General features: G+C 34.8%; 1 protein-coding gene across 14 annotated transcripts in view; it reads left to right on the top strand.

Annotated features, from left to right (window-relative positions):
* SLC4A10 (solute carrier family 4 member 10) overlaps positions 1-19,137 on the top strand; it is a 356,421-nt gene that overhangs the window by 251,234 nt on the left and 86,050 nt on the right. For all 14 annotated transcript variants that reach the window (XM_030796800.1, XM_030796798.1, XM_030796797.1 and 11 more), the window contains 2 exons: positions 4,046-4,203; positions 7,264-7,351. In XM_030796800.1, coding sequence (XP_030652660.1) covers positions 4,046-4,203; positions 7,264-7,351 — 246 coding nt within the window. The remainder of the gene's footprint in view (positions 1-4,045; positions 4,204-7,263; positions 7,352-19,137) is intronic.

The following is a 19,137-nucleotide window of genomic DNA, read 5'->3' as shown; positions in this document are numbered from 1 at the left end:
CAAGATTCAAAATAATGTAAGCCCAGTTTTGGAATTTAAAAAAGACTTGAGTAAGATTTATTACTTTAAAGTCTGAAAGGGCAGAAAAGTAGAGTTTGAAAAGAGCAATTGTGATCTATCACTATGGAAACAAATTTTAGTGCCAGATTTTGCAGGTGCATGAGTTGATTTTTTAGCCTTATGATTTTAGTTTAGTAGTGAATTTATCAAAATTCACCTAGTCTCCAGGTTAGTTTTCTGTTTTAATATTTTAAGTTTTAATATGCAGATTCCAAAACCCCAGAATCTTAATATGCAGATTCCAAACACTTTGAGGTGTTAAGAAAAAAAAGGTCTTTATTCATCTTATATGATTTGATCATATTTATTCCATCTACATTCAACCTACATATTTGTAACCCTTCCAATGGATAGACCTATCAAACTTACTTACTTAAGGAATGATTTGGAAAAGTAACTGGAATTATCAGGTTTTAGCTTCCTGTAATACTTTTAAAAAGCAGATGTGTCAAAGCACTATTTGTTTTTGTTTTTCAAGCTGACAGTAGAACGTAGGTATTTTATGCTCGTGGTGTTTTCTTTTACTTCAAATGACCCAGGGATGGCTTCACATAATTTTCTACATAGAAAGAACTTTCTTCTGCATCTAGCTTTAGTGTATGAAACATATTAGAAAGAGTTGTATTATTTAATCCTAGAACTGTAGGAAACCTTGGACATCTCCTCATTTAGTCAGCAAGAAAGCTGAATTATAGAGTGATTAAGAGAGCTGCTCAAGATCACTGGCGAGTTAGTGTCAAGACACCATTTCTTCCCAGAGAATCCCTATGAAGTTTCTTGTACTTTCTATGATGGGCTAAAGGTTTAAACTCTCTCCTTAAATTTCCATCTGTTTTTCCTTTAACTCTTAGCGTGTAGTTTGCCCAGACACTTCCCAATTTCAACTTGGTCCTCTATCTAATCTCATTCCCTGTTCCCTAGAAATGTAACTGTTTCTCATCCACAGCTTAAGTATCAAAGGCCCAGAAAGAAATCTTTCCACTACTAGCATAAAGGTGAGATCTGGACAGCCCAGAAGCATGAGTGTAAATACAGACCCAGAAGAGTATAGCTCAATTTCTTCAAGATCCTATTCAGAGGACCAGAAACTTCCAGGATTTCCTTCTTGTCCATTGCAAGTGTTTGTGTTCACTTGACAGTTTTCTTAGGGATGTAGTTCAACCTAGATTCTCTAGAGCTGCTTTACATATTTATAATTTTATAAGAGGTCACAGTCAGGTCTTTAAACATAATATTTTGTTATATTAAAAGTTGCTTAGGGGGCCAAGGGCATGGTGGCTGACACCTGGAATCCCAGCATTTGGGGAGGCCAAGGCAGGAGGATCGCTTGAGCTTAGGAGTTCAAGATCCACCTAGGCAACATGGTAAGACCTCATCTCTACAAAATCTAGAAAATATCAGCCAGGCATGGTGGCGCACCTGTAGTCCCAGCTACTCAGAAGGCTGAACTGGAAGGATCAGGATGGCTTGAGCCAGGAAGTTCGAGGCTGCAGTGAGCTGGGATCCCACCACTGCACTCCACTCTGGATGACACAATGAGACCCTGTCTCAAAAACAAAAACAGATAGTTGGTTTGTCAAATAAGTTTCTTCATGAAGTATACAGTACACAAACACAAAATATAGGGTTTCCCCATGAATAATATAATATATAACTATACATAATATAGAATAATATAATTAGATAATATATAATCGATTACTTCCCAAAGTATATGATTACTCCAAGATAATGTAATATAATGAGTATAATACAGTGGCTACCCCAGATATGTGCTATAGAACTATAACTTATTCCATTCGAAGTCAAAAGATGAATTTGCTTATCCTTAAATTAAATTCTGTAAATTTTAATGTTTTTCTAAATTACAGGCATCAATGATATATTAGGTAATTTGTAAATTTAAAGATCATGTGTAATAACCATATATTTTCTTTTACAAAATTTAACCATTTTAACATACTATGTACTTCTTGATTTAATTAAATTTCATCTTTAAACAGTTATTTCTATAATCACTACCTGCCTGAGGCACAGACTTTAGTAGTTAAGACAATGGCATTTGTCAAGCAATAAATGAGTTTATAGAGTTTTCAAGGTGGAATTTAAATTTCAGGTATTATCAATATAATTCATATTATCAATTATACATTTTTTAAAAAGATGTTTTCTCATTTTAAATTTTGTTTCATTATATTTATATTGTATCATTGTTCTTTCCATTGAGAGAGAAAACTTAACTGTTTATTCTTTTAGTAACAGAAAGAATTATGAAATTTATTATGTTTTCCTCACAGAGCTAATAGTATATGGGAAATCTTCTATTCCCTCCTTGGGAATTTTTGCATTACAATGAAAATGTAAAGCATTGCTAATTTAAAGCATCTTAAATGTGTACATTTCTCTTAGCTAGATAAATACCTACAAAAATACCACAATAAATCCCATGAAATTTAACCTTACTTATTATAGTAAATAAATACTTTTGCTATCTATAAACTAAAAGATCAGATTCCACAAAAGCAAAATATTTGCTGTATAATCCAGTGTACATGAATTATGAATTTACAAATTTATATTTGGGAGTACATTTGTAGCTTAAACACTTTGGATGTGTAATATTTGTTACATATTTTTGTAGGCAGCTTTGCTTTGTTAAATCATTCTTCCTTTCCTTTAAAATAAAATAATGATTCTATTTAATATTTTTGATGGAGTACTGTAGGATATTTTTATATTTAATCCTTGTGAAAGAATATATGCTTCGTATACTAGGTTATATATTTTGTGGTGTCCTTAATCTTTGGAAAGATTAATTAGTGACAAAACTTCCAAATAGCTGTACTATCATCTTGATTTCAGAAAGCAACATATTTAATGGAGTCACTAAAGTATTACTATGGATTTTTTCATTTTAAATTTTTAAGAAAAATATTCTCAAATCATTAAACCTGCAAAAGAACTATCTAGGCTAAAAAAAATCTTTTCAGCCTCACTCATATTTGCTAGAGCTCGTTCCTCTCTCAGCTATTCTCACTTTGATCTTTGGCCCTCATTTCATTAACTTCAGAGCATAAGATCAATTACTAAGAGCAGATAAACTCTAATTCCCCTAAAAACAGAGTTTCATAAAAAGCTACTCAAGTGAATTAGAAACAAGACATAGATCTTATACAATGTACATTAATGTCACTGCTTGTCTTTCACTGAGGCCCTATGCATAAAAATAGATATTTATTGTTAAGGATATTTTGCATTCATTTTTTAGACTTCACTCTTTATTCTTAGCATTTCTTCTTGTTAATGATCACTTTTGCTTTGTGTACATTCATTTCAATCACAAACATCTCATGTCAGAAAATCAACTATAGGTCTTCAGTAACTCCAAATGTTAATATTTTATTCTTATTTTTTCTACTGTGTCATATCTAAATTCTCAGATGAAAAACCAATATTGAAGAATTACCAGGCCAAGTATATAATGTGAAGAACATAGAACAACTAGAAAAGAGAAGAAGGTTAAAGTCATAATTTATACTGTAAAGAGAAACATGATTATATTTCTTTTGACATAAGCATATTTGAGTATTAATTAAAATGTATTATCTACAAAAATTAGGTAATGTATAAAATATTAAATCTGTTGGCAAATGCTAATTAAATTATGGTTAAAGAAGAGTTATTTAACTGAACTCACATACTTTTCCCTGTCTAAAATTTCAAGATTGTTGAGGCTGGAGAAACTTCTTTTAAAAATAGTAAATAGAAGAACCAGAGTACTCAGCTTATTGATGACAAGTTAAAATAATCCACAAGTAAAGAAAAAAGGTTATTATAGAAAAAGGGCAAATGAGATGTTTAACTGTGTGTATTTATTTAAACTATATTTATTCATGGATTACTATATGTGAAGCATTGTGCAAGAATACGATTTACCAGATTTTTCCAATTTTGATTTATCGTATTTACCTGGTGATGCTTGCAGGTTGATCTGCATTTTATGAAAAAGATTCCTCCAGGTGCCGAAGCATCAAACATCTTAGTGGGAGAACTGGAGTTCTTGGATCGAACTGTAGTTGCATTTGTCAGGTTGTCTCCAGCTGTATTGCTTCAAGGACTGGCTGAAGTCCCAATCCCAACCAGGTAAAAAGTATAAAAGCTTCTTTTGTATTTTTCTTAAACCATCTTTTTGTGGAAAGAAAATGAGGATTCAATGTAATTTTCTGTTAGAGTTTTGACTAGAAACTAATGTGAAATCCACGAAACTACTATTAATTTTTGTTTGTGGAGGAGGGGAAAAGTGCTTTAAAAATTATTCTATTCTTTCCTCCCTTCTCTCAAACTTCTGCTTCATTTTAGGCATATTCCTCATCTCAAGGTACCCTGAAGCCATATGAATTCTTTTTTTTTTTTTTACATTTTTGGTAAAAGAAGTGGTAACATGTTAGCTTTTTCTCAAAGATTGCATTAAATTGTCTGCTAAGGAAAGAAAGGATCCTGTGCATGAGTGTGGTCAAACTCAAAAACAGCAAAATTACTAAGGTTTGCTTACACTTGAATAAGAAGGCCTTCAAAATGCATGTAAGTGCCATCGTTAGGATAGTGTCAAATATATGTTTCAATCCTAGGCACAGTGGGCTTCCCACACACAGGGTCTGTAGAAACACTGGTAGAAGTATTATCGCAGTGAGGTTGGATCTGAGTTAAAAGTACAAATTTAATTTGGTGATTGGAACTTGTTTCTCATTTAACAATAAAATAACAACTTAGGGATAATACAAACTGAATTATGCTGTTTCTCATTTTTTAGAATAAGGCTATCCATTACTAAAACTGTAAAAAAAAAAAAAAGAAAGAAAAAAGAAAGGAAACCCAGAATATTGACTTTAGCACATTAATTTCCAAGCAATTTACCCAGGAACCTTGTTTTCTTCCATACTCCTACCATTAGTGTGATTACAAAATGCAGATAGCCTTTTACTCTAGTCCTATTCCCACAGCAAAACATGTCTATTTAGGGCCCCGTTCCCATATGGCTGCTGCCCTTTGATGCTACAGCTATCTGAAAAGCTGTTAGTGTGCCTCCTCTTCCAAACATTGAATGCCTTAGCCAAGTTACTTGATGAAAAGTTCAGGTACTGTATCAACTGTAGAATATATGTCCTTTATGAATCTTTGGCCTTAACTCAAAATATAGCAGATTACATAACTCCATGCTTTGATTATGGATAAAATATTCTACAACTATGGAACAGCACAGCCAGGAGAGACCTCATTTTGTAAGAGCTCAGCTGATGGAACGGGATTCAGTGGTTAAGTACCTATGTCTGACTATGGTTTGGGGGAGGAATCTATTACTGTTCAGATTATAGAAAGAAGTCTATGTTTATCCTGTTTGAGGATTACTGAGATTTCTGATACACATCAACTTTTATGTACAAAGGGAAAGGATGAACTGAGCACATTAAAGTGGTATCTGACTGTGATTCAGGCCATATGTTTTCTATGGACAACCTGTAACCTATTCAAGGTTTCTGGGAGTCTGGGATTCATATCTAAGGTGTTAAACTTGCCAATTGTAGAGTTACTATTATAGCAGTTTAAAATTTCTTTTCAGTACTCCAAACAGTGCATTTGTGTTTCACCACTCAGGAAGGTGTCTGGTGATCTATGAGCAAATGATGGCTATTTATGACAATGATAGTTCTTGTATTTCAAAAGAAGGAAAAGAAAAATTCCCATGACTAGAAAAAAGCCGTGATGGGGTTATATACCCTTACTGTGAAAACTGTCAGGTTTAAGTGACCTTATTTCATACTGAGATAGCAAAATATGTGTAGAGAACAATGGAGAAAAAAATTAGGGCCACTATAGAGCAACTGTATGAGAAGAGATTTAAAGACAAGACTATTTAGTTAGGAAAGGTGAAAAATGGAAAATTAGTTAGACAAATGGAATAAATAAACCCACTCGGGGTTTCTTATTATCCTTTTTTTGGGAAGACAAAAGGGCATCCTATTAATACAATGGCAACACATAGTAGAAATGTCAGAAAATAATCTTTTAGATCTTTAAAAATAGCCCATGGAATGGAAACCTGAAAAATAGCAAGATGTACATAGGTTAGGAAGTTTCTTAAAAAGCTGTTATAGTTGATAAAGCACCTGCCACCAAATTAAACCATTCCTGTTTTTAATGTATACTGGACATTTCTACATAGTAGAAATTGGCTTGGGTTCAGTTGTCACTGACACACACAAAAAATATTGTCACATCCTCTAAAATTGTGTAATATTCGCCTCATGTAAAAACATGTACAATCTCTAAAGATTACAAATAAATGGAGTAGAATTATAGTAACTATTTTAGTACACCTTGTGAAGCCATTAGTCTTCATACTTAATAGCATAAACCATTTAACAAATTAACACCATAGAATGATATGGCAGAATATAGGGCATTCTTTAATTTTCACAGTTTCCCAGAAGGATTGACCTTCTCAGAGACAGGGCAATTACTAGTCTGCTAAAGTTAGAGTATCTATTGATTTCTTTAAAAGCACCACTTGTGATGATGAATTTGCCAAATGTTCGACCTAATGTAGATGGAATATTATAGTGCAGATGCTATTTTTATTCCTCAGCATTATAAATAATAGATCATTAACTCCCTATTTTTTTCTACCTGGCTGATCTTTGATTCCTGACAATAATTTTTTATAATGAAAATTGCACATACACCTACTATTTTTTTACTTTATATTTTCTCTGTTTTGCTACTATGTTACCTTTGCCCCCTTTGAACTGTTCGCCATTTTGCATACAAGTGAGTTTTCTTCCTTCCAATTTAAGAAGGTCTAATCAGATTTTACTTTTCCCACTTTCCTTCTCTAAGGATCGTAGAATCCTTAAAATTCCCAATAACAACTGCACATGCTGTACAGATAACTAAATGGAGAAACACTGTGATTAAAAAAAAAAAAAAAAAACATGGAAAACCATGCATTCCCATTGCTTGAGGATCTTAAGCATAAGAGTCAATCACGGTAAAATTTTTCAAAATACTAATGAACTATGAAAAACTATGGAAGTATTTGCCATCACAATCTCCATTTTCAGTAATTCCTTTGAGATGAGTCATTCTGTATTACTAAAATTATTTTTATATTTCTACCTTAAAACATTTTTTTCTTCTTAATTACAGATTTTTGTTCATTCTTCTGGGACCCCTGGGAAAGGGTCAACAGTACCATGAGATTGGCAGATCAATTGCAACCCTAATGACAGATGAGGTATTTATTCAAGTTCATTGGGAATATTTTCCCCCACTAGGTATACCTAAAACTTTTGGAGGTCCTCTTTTCATAACAGTTTATTGTGAATCAGATTTCTCTGTATTGAATCCCATTCTCCCATGCTTCGTCTATAAAATCTCCTTTAGAAAAATGTTTCCCAAAGGGATAATAAATTAACACTCATGAATATAATATTTTAAAACTTCATAGTGTAAAGAAATTTTTTCAGTGACACTTAGAATATATTATTAATATTCCCTTTATGGTATATGTGCTGCCAAAGTAGGCACCGTTGTTAATATCATTGGAAATCTTGTTTTGAGTAAAGAATTTCAAAGTCTAAAGAAAAAACAATAGCAGTTTATCTGAATAGTATACATGACACCAAAATGCATGCAACATCTATCAACTCTCTATAGTTGCCTGAATATGGATGTTTTTAACCTGGGAGTTTGGGGACTATTAGAGAAGCTGTAGATAGATTTCAAGGGGCTTGTGATTTCTGTAACAGAGCATGTAAATTTTTCTATGTAAAAAATTTGTATGTAGATTTTTTGGGACTGGAAAAAGCTTTCATCAGCTCTTCAAAGAGGTGTATGTCTCAAAAATATAAGCTCTTTAAAGTAAGAACATAAAAAGTAGCATCATACCACTATTTTCCTTTACTTGGATTCTCCAACACGTTATGGAAATTTGTTGTTATTGTTAATGGGAAGAGCAGATGCAGTAGATCACAGAAGGGGCGTTAAATCAAAATTCAGTTGTAAATGAACAAATGGGATTATATACTTCTAGATTTCATCTAAATAATTTAATGTTTTTATTGAAATACATGGCTGCAGATATTTGAAAATTCTGTAAAAAGAGCCAATTAGTATTGTATATTACTTTTTCTATGTTTGCAATAGCTTAAATTGGAACTTGTTTCGGGGATTCAATATTACAAATTCTTCAATCTGTCCAAATTATGTTTTATAGTGTTATATGAATTAGTTTTTGATATTTACACATAGGAAAGCAAAAGCTAGAAGAAAAACATTTTCTCTCTCAGTTTTCAAAAGGAACCAACTTAATGAGTGTATTAGTTTACAATGACTGCCATAAGAAACTACCACAAATTGGGTGGCTTAAAATGACAGTAGTTTGTTTTCTCACATTTTTGAGGCTAGAAGTCTGAAGTCAAGGTGTCAGCAGGGCCACAATCCCTTCGAAGTCTCTAGGGGAGGATCCTTTCTTATCTCTTCCATATTCTGGTGGCTCTTCGTCTTCCCTGGCTTGTGGCAATAGACCTTTGTTCTCTGTCTCCATCTTCACATGGCTTTCTCCCAGTTGTCTCTGTGTGTCTTCTTATTTTCTGTTATGAAGACAGACATTTGTCATTTGATTTAGGGCCCATCCTAAATCCATCCAAATCATTGGATTTAGGGCCCATCCTAATTCAGAATAATTTCATCTTGAGATACTTACCTTAATTACATCTGCAAAAATCCTTATTTCAAATAAGGCCACATTCTGAGGCTCCAGGTTGATGTATATTTTGGGAGGAAATTATTCAATCCACTGTAATGAATAACTTATTCTAATTAGGAAATTTGTGAGAAGACAGGAGAATGAAGAAAATAGCTTAATGAGGGCCATACACCTGATTTAGCAGAACTCTCTCTGAGAAAACACTCAAAGTATAAAAGCTCTTAATATTTCCATATTGATTTGTATTGGTATTCTACGATTTAAGTATTATCACTTTCACGTACATTTGTTTAATATTTTATTATATTTCAGACAAAAAATGTTTCCCCATCTAAGAAATTAGGGCAATATTTTAAGATATCTGTGGGGCATGAGACATGTGATAATGTGAGAGGATCCTGCTATGTCATGGGAAGTACATGTATATCAACGTATCTCTCTTCTCTTCATCCTCTACTTCCCCAATTGGGAATCAAGATTTTTCTCGACAGAAAGATGTCAGTTCCAAAGTTTTCTTGACTAACCAAGTGGACACAGAACAGGGAAACATCCATGTTCTATAAATTCCAGATTTAGGATGAGAACAGAGAAGGGGCTTCCATCTATTTCTTTGATTAGTGAGAGCTATCTAATTTGAGAATAAGCATCAATCACATAATAAAGACTGAAATTTGAGCATAAGCATCAGTCATCTGTTTTTTCAGTTATTTAGACTTGAAAGTTTTAGATCATGGCTTTAGGTAATCATTGTAGATTATGGGATAGAGAAGCGGAAACTCAACCAGAAAGCTACTGTAAAAGATAAGAGCTATTAGTAATAATAGGGCATGTTAATTACAACAGGACATTGATTGAATATCAAAGAATGTTTAAATATTTTTTAAAAGAGAAAACAGATTTGTATTGCTCAAAGCCTTGGTGAAGCAATTGTTCTGCTTATCTAATTGCTTTGAAGGCTATTGAATAATTGTACTAGGCCAGGTGTAATGACTTACACCTGTAATCCCAGCACTTTGGGAGGCCAAGGTGGATGGATCACCTGAAGTCAGGAGTTCGAGATCAGCCTGGCCAACATGGTGAAACCCCGTCTCTACTAAAAATACAAAAATTAGCTGGGTGTGGTGGCAGGCGCCTGTAGTCCCAGCTACTTGAGAGGCTGAGAGGGGAGAATCACTTGAACCTGGGAAATGGAAATGGCAGTGAGCCAAGATTGCATCACTGCACTCCAGCCTGGGTGATGGAGTGAGACTCTGTCTCAAAAATAAATAAATAAATAAATAAGAAAAAAAAAGAAAAGAACAATTGTACTCATTAAGAATAGAATTTAATATGTTGATTTATAGTTTACTTTGGTTAAAAAAATAGTGCACTGGATTGCATTATCAAACATAAATTCCATGAGAACAGTTAGCATTTTAGCATTCAGTATTCGTTTTTACGCCCTGATTTTGCCAAGTGCTCAAATAAATATCCGTTGAGCTAAGTTCTGTTTTCTTTCCCCTCTCTGTACTTGGAACATCTTCTAGGTAGACTGTCTTCCTTTTGTATTTTTAGACTTATTACAGTGTCTGACTCTCAGTCAGCGTACAACAAATCTTTAGAACGTGAATCAATTACTGAATATTCTAGTCATCATACCAATATTCTATCTTGAATCAAGCCAATAATTTATTTTCTTCATTTCTGTTGAGCTTTACTAGAGATAAATCATATGATTATGCTTATCAACACTGCTACCAATGTGTTGATCCCTTTACATTCTCAAAAATTACTAAACACCCCAAAGAGCTTTTGTGTACGTAGATATGTTGGTATTTACCGTAGGAGAACTTAAAACTGAGAAATTTAGAAAATAAGTGTTAATAAACTCATTTAAAAATAACAATAGAATGGGTTCAGTGGCTCACGCCTGTAATCCCAGCACTTTCAGAGCCTAAGGTGAGTGGATCACTTGATGTCACAAGTCTGAGACCAGCCTGGGCAGCATGGTGAAACGCTGTCTCTATAAAAAAATTCAAAAAAATTTAGCTGCATGTAATCCCAGCTGCTCAGCTACTTGGGAGGCTGAGGTGGGCGGATCACTTGAGCTAGGGAGGCGGAGGTTTCAGTGAGCTGAGATGGCACCACTGCACTCCAGCCTGGGCAATAGAGCCAGACCTTGTCTCAAAATAAATACATAAATAACAATAGTAAAGCCATTACATATTAACATAAATAATGCATTTTAATGAAAACAAAAACAAACAAAATACTAAGCGAGGTGTTGTTTTTCTTTTTCTGGATATTTGAGCTAACAGTTTCCTCTCTCTTCTAGATCTTAAGTGAATCCTGACAGCAAACATGCAGAACACATAGTAGCTACTTGGAAGAAATACACATAAAATGAATGTCCAGGTTTACCCCATCCTTAAAAAAAAATTCTTTACTACTTAGAACAGCATGTACTTTTGAAGCACGTACTTTTGAAGAAGTGTTGTTTCAATCTGAATCTTGAGGGTTTTGAAGGAGTAGTCTCTACTTGATCCTGAATATTTTTAGACTCATTCATTTCTTATCATATTGCAGTCTGACTTTGGCACCATCATTCTACTTAAACTGCTCTCAATAAAATTATCACTTACTAAGAATGTTATTACACGTTCAGTGTGACATTATTGAAAATCGCATTTTTTCTTTTTTCCCATGAAGAAGTGCTAAATTTTGTTTTGTGCTTTGTTTTGACACTAAGTCTCTGAGATTTTTTTTAATTGAAAGAATTTTTTTTATACAATTTCTAATGTTATTTGGGGTACAATCAGGAAGAAAAAAATTGTTTGGTTGCTGTCTCAACCCCAGAATCATCAGTCTTAATTTTTTTTGTTTGATTTTTTAATATACTTTAAGTTCTGGAATATATGTGCAGAACGTGCAGGCTTATTACATAGGTATACACATGCCATGGTGGTTTGCTGCAACCATCAACACGTCATCTACATTAGGTATTTCTCCTAATACTATCTCTCCCCTAGTCCCCCACCCCCCAACAGGCCCCAGTGTGTGATGTTACCCTTCCTGTGTCCATGTGTTCTCATTGTTCAACTCCCACTTATAAGTGAGAACATGCAGTGTTTGGTTTTCTTTTCCTGTGATAGTTTACTGAGAGTGATGATTTCCAGCTTCATCTATGTCCCTGCAAAGGACATGAAAGTGTCCTCTTTTATGGCTGCATACTATTCCATGGTGTATATGTGCCACATTTTCTTTATCCAGTCTATCATTGATAGGCATTTGGGTTGGTTCCAAGTCTTTGCTATTGTGAATAGTGCTGCAATAAATATACGTAGTAGTATGTTTATATCTTTATAGTAGAATGTATCTTTATAGTAGAATGTATCTTTATAGTATAGTATCTTTATAGTAGAATGATTTAGAATCCTTTGGGTATATACCCAGTAATGGGATTGCTGGGTCAAATGGTATTTCTGGTTCTAGATCCCTGAGGAATCACCACACTGTCTTTCACAATGGTTGAACTAGTTTACACTCCCACCAACAGTGTAAAAGTGTTTCTATTTCTCCACATCCTCTCCAGCACCTGTTGTTTCCTGACTTTGTAATGATTGCCATTATCACTGGCATGAGATGGTATCTAATTGTGGTTTTGATTTGCATTTCTCTAATGACCAGTGATGATGAGCTTTTTTTCATGTTTCTCCGCCACATAAATGTCTTCTTTTGAAAAATTTCTGTTCATATCCTTTACCCAATTTTTGCTGGGGTTTTTTTTTCTTGTAAATTTGTTGAAGTTCCTTGTAGATTCTGTACATTAGTCCTTTGTCAGATGTATAGATAGCAAAAATTTTCTCCCATTCTGTAGGTTGCCTGTTCATTCTGTTGATAGTTTCTTTTGCTGTGCAGAAGCTCTTTAGTTTAAGTAGCTCCCATTTGTCAATTTTGGCTTTTGTTGCCATTGCTTTTGGTGTTTTAGTCATGAAGTCTTTGCCTATGCCTATGTCCTGAATGGTATTGCCTAGGTTTTCTTCTAGGGTTTTTAGGGCTTTAGGTCTTACATTTAAGTCTTTAATCCATCTTGAGTTAATTTTTGTATAAGGTGTAAGGAAGGAGTCCAGTTTCAGTTTTCTGCATATGGCTAGCTAGTTTTCCCAACACCGTTTATTAAATAGGAATCCTTCCCCATTGCTTGTTTTTGTCAGGTTTGTCAAAGATCAGATGGTTGTAGATAAGTGGCATTATTTCTGAGGTCTCTGTTCTGTTCCATTCGTCTAAATATCGGTTTTGATACCAGTGCCATGTGGTTTTTCCACGTAGTATAGTTTGAAGTCAGGTAGTGTGATGCCTCCAGCTTTGTTCTTTTGCTTAGGATTGTCATGGCTATATGGGCTCTATTTTTGGTTCCATACGAAATTTAAAGTAGTTTTTTTCCAATTCTGCGAAGACAGTCAATGGTAGCTTGATGGGGATAGCATTGAATCAATAAACTACTTTGGGCAGTATGGCCATTTTCACGATATTGATTGTTCCTGTCCATGAGCATGGAATGTTTTTCCATTCGTTTGTGTCCTCTCTTATTTCCTCGAGGAGTGGTTTCTAGTTCTCCTTGAAGAGGTCCTTCACATCCCTTGTAAGTGGTATTCCTAGGTATTTTACTCTCTTTTTACCAATTGTGAATGGGAGTTCACTCATGATTTGGCTCTGTGTCTGTTATTGGTGTATAGGAATGCTTGTGATTTTTGCACGTTGATTTTCTATCCTGAGACTTTGCTGAAGTTGCTTATCAGCTTAAGGAGATTTTGGGCTGAGACAGTGGGGTTTTCTAAATATACAATCATGTCATCTGCAGAGACAATTTGAGTTCCTCTCTTCCTATTTGAATACGCTTTATTTCCTTCTCTTGCCTGGTTGTCCTGGCCAGAACTTCCAATACTATGTTGAATAGGAGTGGTGAGAGAGGGCATCCTTGTCTTGTGCCGGTTTTCAAAGGGAATGCTTCCAGCTTTTGCCTATTCAGTATGATACTGGCTGTGGGTTTGTCATAAATAGCTCTTATTATTTTGAGATATGTTCCATCAATACCTAGTTTATTGACAGTTTTTAGCATGAAAGGGTGTTGAATTTTATCGAAGGCCTTTTCTGCATCTATTGGATAATCATGTGGTTTTTTTCATTGGTTCCATTTATGTGATGGATTACGTTTATTGATTTCTGTAAGTTGAACCAGCCTTGCATCCCAGGGATGAACGCGACTTGATCATGGTGGATAAGCTTTTTGATGTGCTGCTGGATTTGGTTTGCCAGTATTTTGCTGAGGATTTTTACATCAATGTTTATCAGGGATATTGGCCTGAAATTTTCCTTTTTTGTTGTGTCTGCCACGTTTTGGTATCAGGATGATGCTGGCCTCATGAAATGAGTTAGGGAGGAGTCCCTCTTTTTCTATTGTTTGGTATAGTTTCAGAAGGAATAGTACCAGCTCCTCTTTGTACCTCTGATAGAATTTGGCTATGAATCCATCTGGTCCTGGGCCTTTTTTGGTTGGTAGGCTATTAATTACTGACTCAATTTCAGAACTTGTTATTGGCCTTTACGGGGATTCAACTTCTTCCTGCTTTAGTCTTGGGAGGGTGTATGTGTTCAGGAATTTATCCATTTCTTCTAGATTTTCTAGTTTATTTGCATAGAGGTGTTTATAGTATTCTCTGATGGTAGTTTGTATTTCTGTGGGATCAGTGGTGATCTCCCCTTTATCATTTTTTATTGTGTCTATTTGATTCTTCTCTCTTTTCTTCTTTATTGGTCTGGCTAGTGGTCTATCTATTTTGTTCATCTTTTCAAAAAACCACATCTTGGATTCATTAATTTTTTGAAGGGTTTTTTTGTGTGTGTCTCTGTCTCCTTTAGCTCTGCTCTGATCTTAGTTATTTCTTCTCTTCCGTTAGCTTTTGAATTTGTTTGCTCTTGCTTCTCTAGTTCTTTTAACTGTGATGTTAGGGTGTCAATTTTAGATCTTTCCTGCTTTCTCCTGTGGGCATTTAGTGCTATAAATTTCCCTCTAGATACTGCTTCAGCTGTGTCCTGGAGATTCTGGTATGTTGTGTCTTTGTTCTCATTGGTTTCAAGTAACTTATTTATTTCTGTTTTAATTTTGTTATTTACCCAGTAGTAATTCAGGAGCAGGTTATTCAGTTTCCACTTAGTTGTGTGGTTTTGAGTGAGTTTCTTAATCCTGAGTTCTAATTTGATTGCACTGTGGTCTGAGAGACTGCTTGTTATGATTTGTGTTCTTTTGCATTTGCTGAGGAGTGTTTTACTTCCAATTATGTGGTCAATTTTAGAATAAGTGCGATGTGGTGCTGAGAAGAATGTATATTCTGTTGATTTGGGATGGAGAGTTCTGTAGATGTCTATTAGATCTGCTTGGTCCAGAGCTGAGTTCAAGTCCTGACTATCCTTGTTGATTTTTCTGTCTCATTGATCTGTCTAATATTGACAGTGGGTTGTTAAAGTCTCCCACTATTATTGTATGGGAGTCTAAATCTCTTTGTAGTTCTCTAAGAACTTGCTTTATGAATCTGGGTGCTCCTGTATTGGGTGCATATATATTTAAGATAGTCAGCTCTTCTTGTTGCATTGATCCCTTTACCATTAGGTAATGCCCTTCTTTGTCTTTTTTGATCTTTGTTGGTTTAAAGCCTGTTTTATTGGAGACTAGGATTGCAACCCCAGCTTGCATTTTGCTTTCCATTTGCTTGGTAAATGTTCCTCCATCCCTTTATTTTCAGCGTGTGTGTTTCTTTGCATGTGAGATGGATCTCCTGAATACAGCACACAAATGGGTCTTGACTCTTTATCCAATTTGCCAGTCTGTGTCCTTTAATTGGGGCATTTAGCCCATTTATATTTAAGGTTAATATTGTTATGTGTGAATTTCATCCTGTCATTATGATGCTAGCTGGTTATTTTGCCCATTAGTTGATTCCCTTCTGTTTCTTCATAGTGTCAATGGTCTTTACAATTTGCTGTGTTTTTCAGTGGAAGGTACCAGTTTTTCCTTTCCATATTTAGTGCTTCCCTCAGGAGCTCTTGTAAGGCAGGCCTGGTAGTGACAAAATCTCTCAGCATTTGCTTGTCTGTAAAAGATTTTATTTCTCCTTCACTTATGAAGCTTAGTTTGGCTGGATATGAAATTCTGGGTTGAAATTTCTTTTCTTTAAGAATGTTGAATATTGGCCCCCATTCTCTTCTGGCATGTTGGGTTTCTGCAGAGAGATCCACTGTTAGTCTGATGGGCTTCCCTTTGTGGGTAACCCGACCTTTCTCTCTGGCTGCCCTTAACATTTTTCTCTTCATTTCAACCTTGGTGAATCTGATGATTTTGTGTCTCGGGGTTTCTCTTCTCAAGGAGTATCTTTGTGGTGTTCTCTGTATTTCCTGAATTTGAATATTGGCTTGCCTTGCTAGGTTGGGGAAATTCTCCTGGATAATATCTTGAAGAATGTTTTCCAACTTGGTCCTATTCTCCCCACCACTTTCAGGTACACCAATCAAACTTAGGTTTGGTCTATTCACATGGTCCCATATTTCTTGGAGGCATTGTTCATTCCTTTTAATTATTTTTTCTCTAATCTTGTCTTCATGCTTTATTTTATTAAGTAGATCTTCACTCTTTAATATCCTTTCTTCCGCTTGATTGATTCAGCTATTGATGCTTGTGTATGCTTCACGAAGTTCTTGTGTTGTGTTTTTCAGCTCCATCAGGTCATTTATGTCCTTCTCTAGCTGGTTATTCTAGTTAGCAATTCCTCTAACCTTTCTTCAAGGTTCTTAGCTTCCTTGCATTGGGTTAGAACATGCTCCTTTAGCTTGGAGGAGTTTGTTATTAACCACCTTCTGAAGCCTACTTCTGTCAATTCATCAAACTCATTCTCCATCCAGTTTTGTTCCTTTGCTGGCAAGGAGTTGTGATCCTTTGAAGGAGAAGCAGCATTCTGGTTTTTGGAATTTTTAGCCTTTTTGTGCTGAAAAACTTTCTTTTTTTAATTAAACCAATAGTCTAGTTTGAGAAGGGGGTCAGATAAGTCAGATATACACTGAAATCAGACTGTTAGGTTAGCTTGACAAAGAGAAGGTAGAAGAGGAATGTAAAATAATTAAGTTATTGATAACATTGGTGATAGGGAAACAATAGTAAGTACTATTTATGATTTAAAATTAAACAAATTATGGCATCTATACCTTTAGAGAGCTTTAAAATAACAGGAAATCTATTGTCCTGGATGAATTTGGACATTCATCTACCTAAAACAGGGTATAGGATCATGTGATCTCTCAAAGCAGTTTTCTAATTAAATGTGATCAAATTAAGAAAGATTTCAAGAGAGTTGTTACTAACAGGAAAAGAGTAGAGTTGCTAAACTCTCATTGCGGACTAAGAACTTTTGTAATTCTTAAGTATTCCAGTTAGGTCTCAGGGCCATGTAGCCATCTTTATAAGAGGCTTGTGGCATGGAAATCTATATTTTTAATATTTAAAAAATCTCTTTCTCAAAATGCAACTAAACCATTAATGGATCTTTGACATTTTCATATTATCCTAAGCAAAGTCTGTTTATCAGACCAATAATGTTTTGTGAAGTGTTCTTAGTTGGAAAGTCAAGAAAAAGCTTTCTAAAATGATCATTATTACTTAGCAGTTTGTATTGCGTTATCAAACCAGAAATGGAAACAAATGGTCTGAAAGTAGAATAGAATATTTGAAAGCAGAATTTTCCTGGCAATTTTGGGACATTTGGTCACTGTAATTTAGGCCAGCATAAAGAATAATATAGGAGTCCTTAATCTCAAATACTTGTATCATTTCACCCCAAGTGAAATTTAAAGTGTCAGAAATATTTATATTACGTTCAGTGTAAATTATTTTTTCTCTTCATCCTTATTTTTATTTTCCCCACTTACTATATTAAGTACATAATTCCTGAGTATGATAAGATAAATTAGGTCATGCTGCAGGAATAACCAGCTAAAATATTAATGGCTTAAAACAATAAGGGTTTATTTCTATCATGCTAAATGTTCATCAAGATCTAGGAGAGAGGCTCTGCTCATTATAATCACTTAGGCCCCCTGTGCTTATAGAAGCTCTCTCTGGACCTGTGTTTTCTCAGTCACTAAACCAGAAAAAAAGCAATGTGATAAATCACACATTGGTACTCATAACTTCCATTCAAAAGTGACATATGTACACCCAAGTAGAATATACCTAATCCAAATGTCAAAGAAGGCAAAGAAGTACAATCTTACCATGTGGTCTAGAAGAAAACCTGGGATATCTGTGAACAGCTTAAATGACTAACATAGCACATGTGTACGGAGGGGAGGTGGAAGGGATAAGTATGAAATGTAACTCATACTTTGAGTGGAAATGCACTTTCTGCACTTTGTAGATATAATATATAGTTGGCCCTCTGTATCTTTTCTGCACCCTTGAACTTAACTAACTGCTAATCAAAAATATTTGAAAAGTCAGGGTGCAGTAGCTCACATCTACAATCCCAGCACTTTGGGAGGCCAAGGTGGGGGATGGTTTGGGGCCAGGAGTTCAAGACCAGCCCAGGCAACATAGCAAGACCCTGTCTCTACAAGAAATTTTTAAAAAAATTAGCCAGGTTTTGTGGTACACACCTGTAGTCCCAGCTACTTGGAAGACAGGAGCTTAAGCAGGAGCTTAAGCCTAGGAGTTCAAGGCTGCAGTGAGCCATGACTGTGCCACTGCATTCTAGCCTGCATGACAGAGTGAGACCTTGCCTCTAAAAACAAAAATCAAAAATATTTGAGGGGGGGACAATAAAAAATAACAATGTTACAATAAAAATAATATGCATAAAAATTATACAGTATAACAACTATATAGCATATACATTGTATAGATATTATAATAATCTAGAAATGATTTAAAGTACAGATGCCCCTCAACTTTCAATGGGGGATTATGTCCCTCCATTGAAAATATAAGTGGAAACTATGTTTTTGACTTATGATATTTTCAACTTATGATAGGTTTATCCAGACTTAATTCCATTGAAATTTGAGGAGCCTACTCAATGCATGTCACTTTTGCACCATCATAAAGTCAAAAGATTGTAAGAGAAACCATAGAAAGTTGGGGATCCTCTAAATATAGGAGTATATGCATAGGTTTTGTGCAAATACTGCTCCATTTTATATAAGGAACTCAAGTATCCATAGATTTTGGTATCTGCAGGGAATCCTAGAACCAACCCCCAAAGATACTGAGGAACGACTATATATCCAGAAAA

This window comes from Nomascus leucogenys, chromosome 17 (assembly GCF_006542625.1).
Source record: "Nomascus leucogenys isolate Asia chromosome 17, Asia_NLE_v1, whole genome shotgun sequence".
Lineage (NCBI taxonomy): Eukaryota > Metazoa > Chordata > Mammalia > Primates > Hylobatidae > Nomascus > Nomascus leucogenys.
This window is presented reverse-complemented; position numbering and strand designations above follow the sequence as displayed.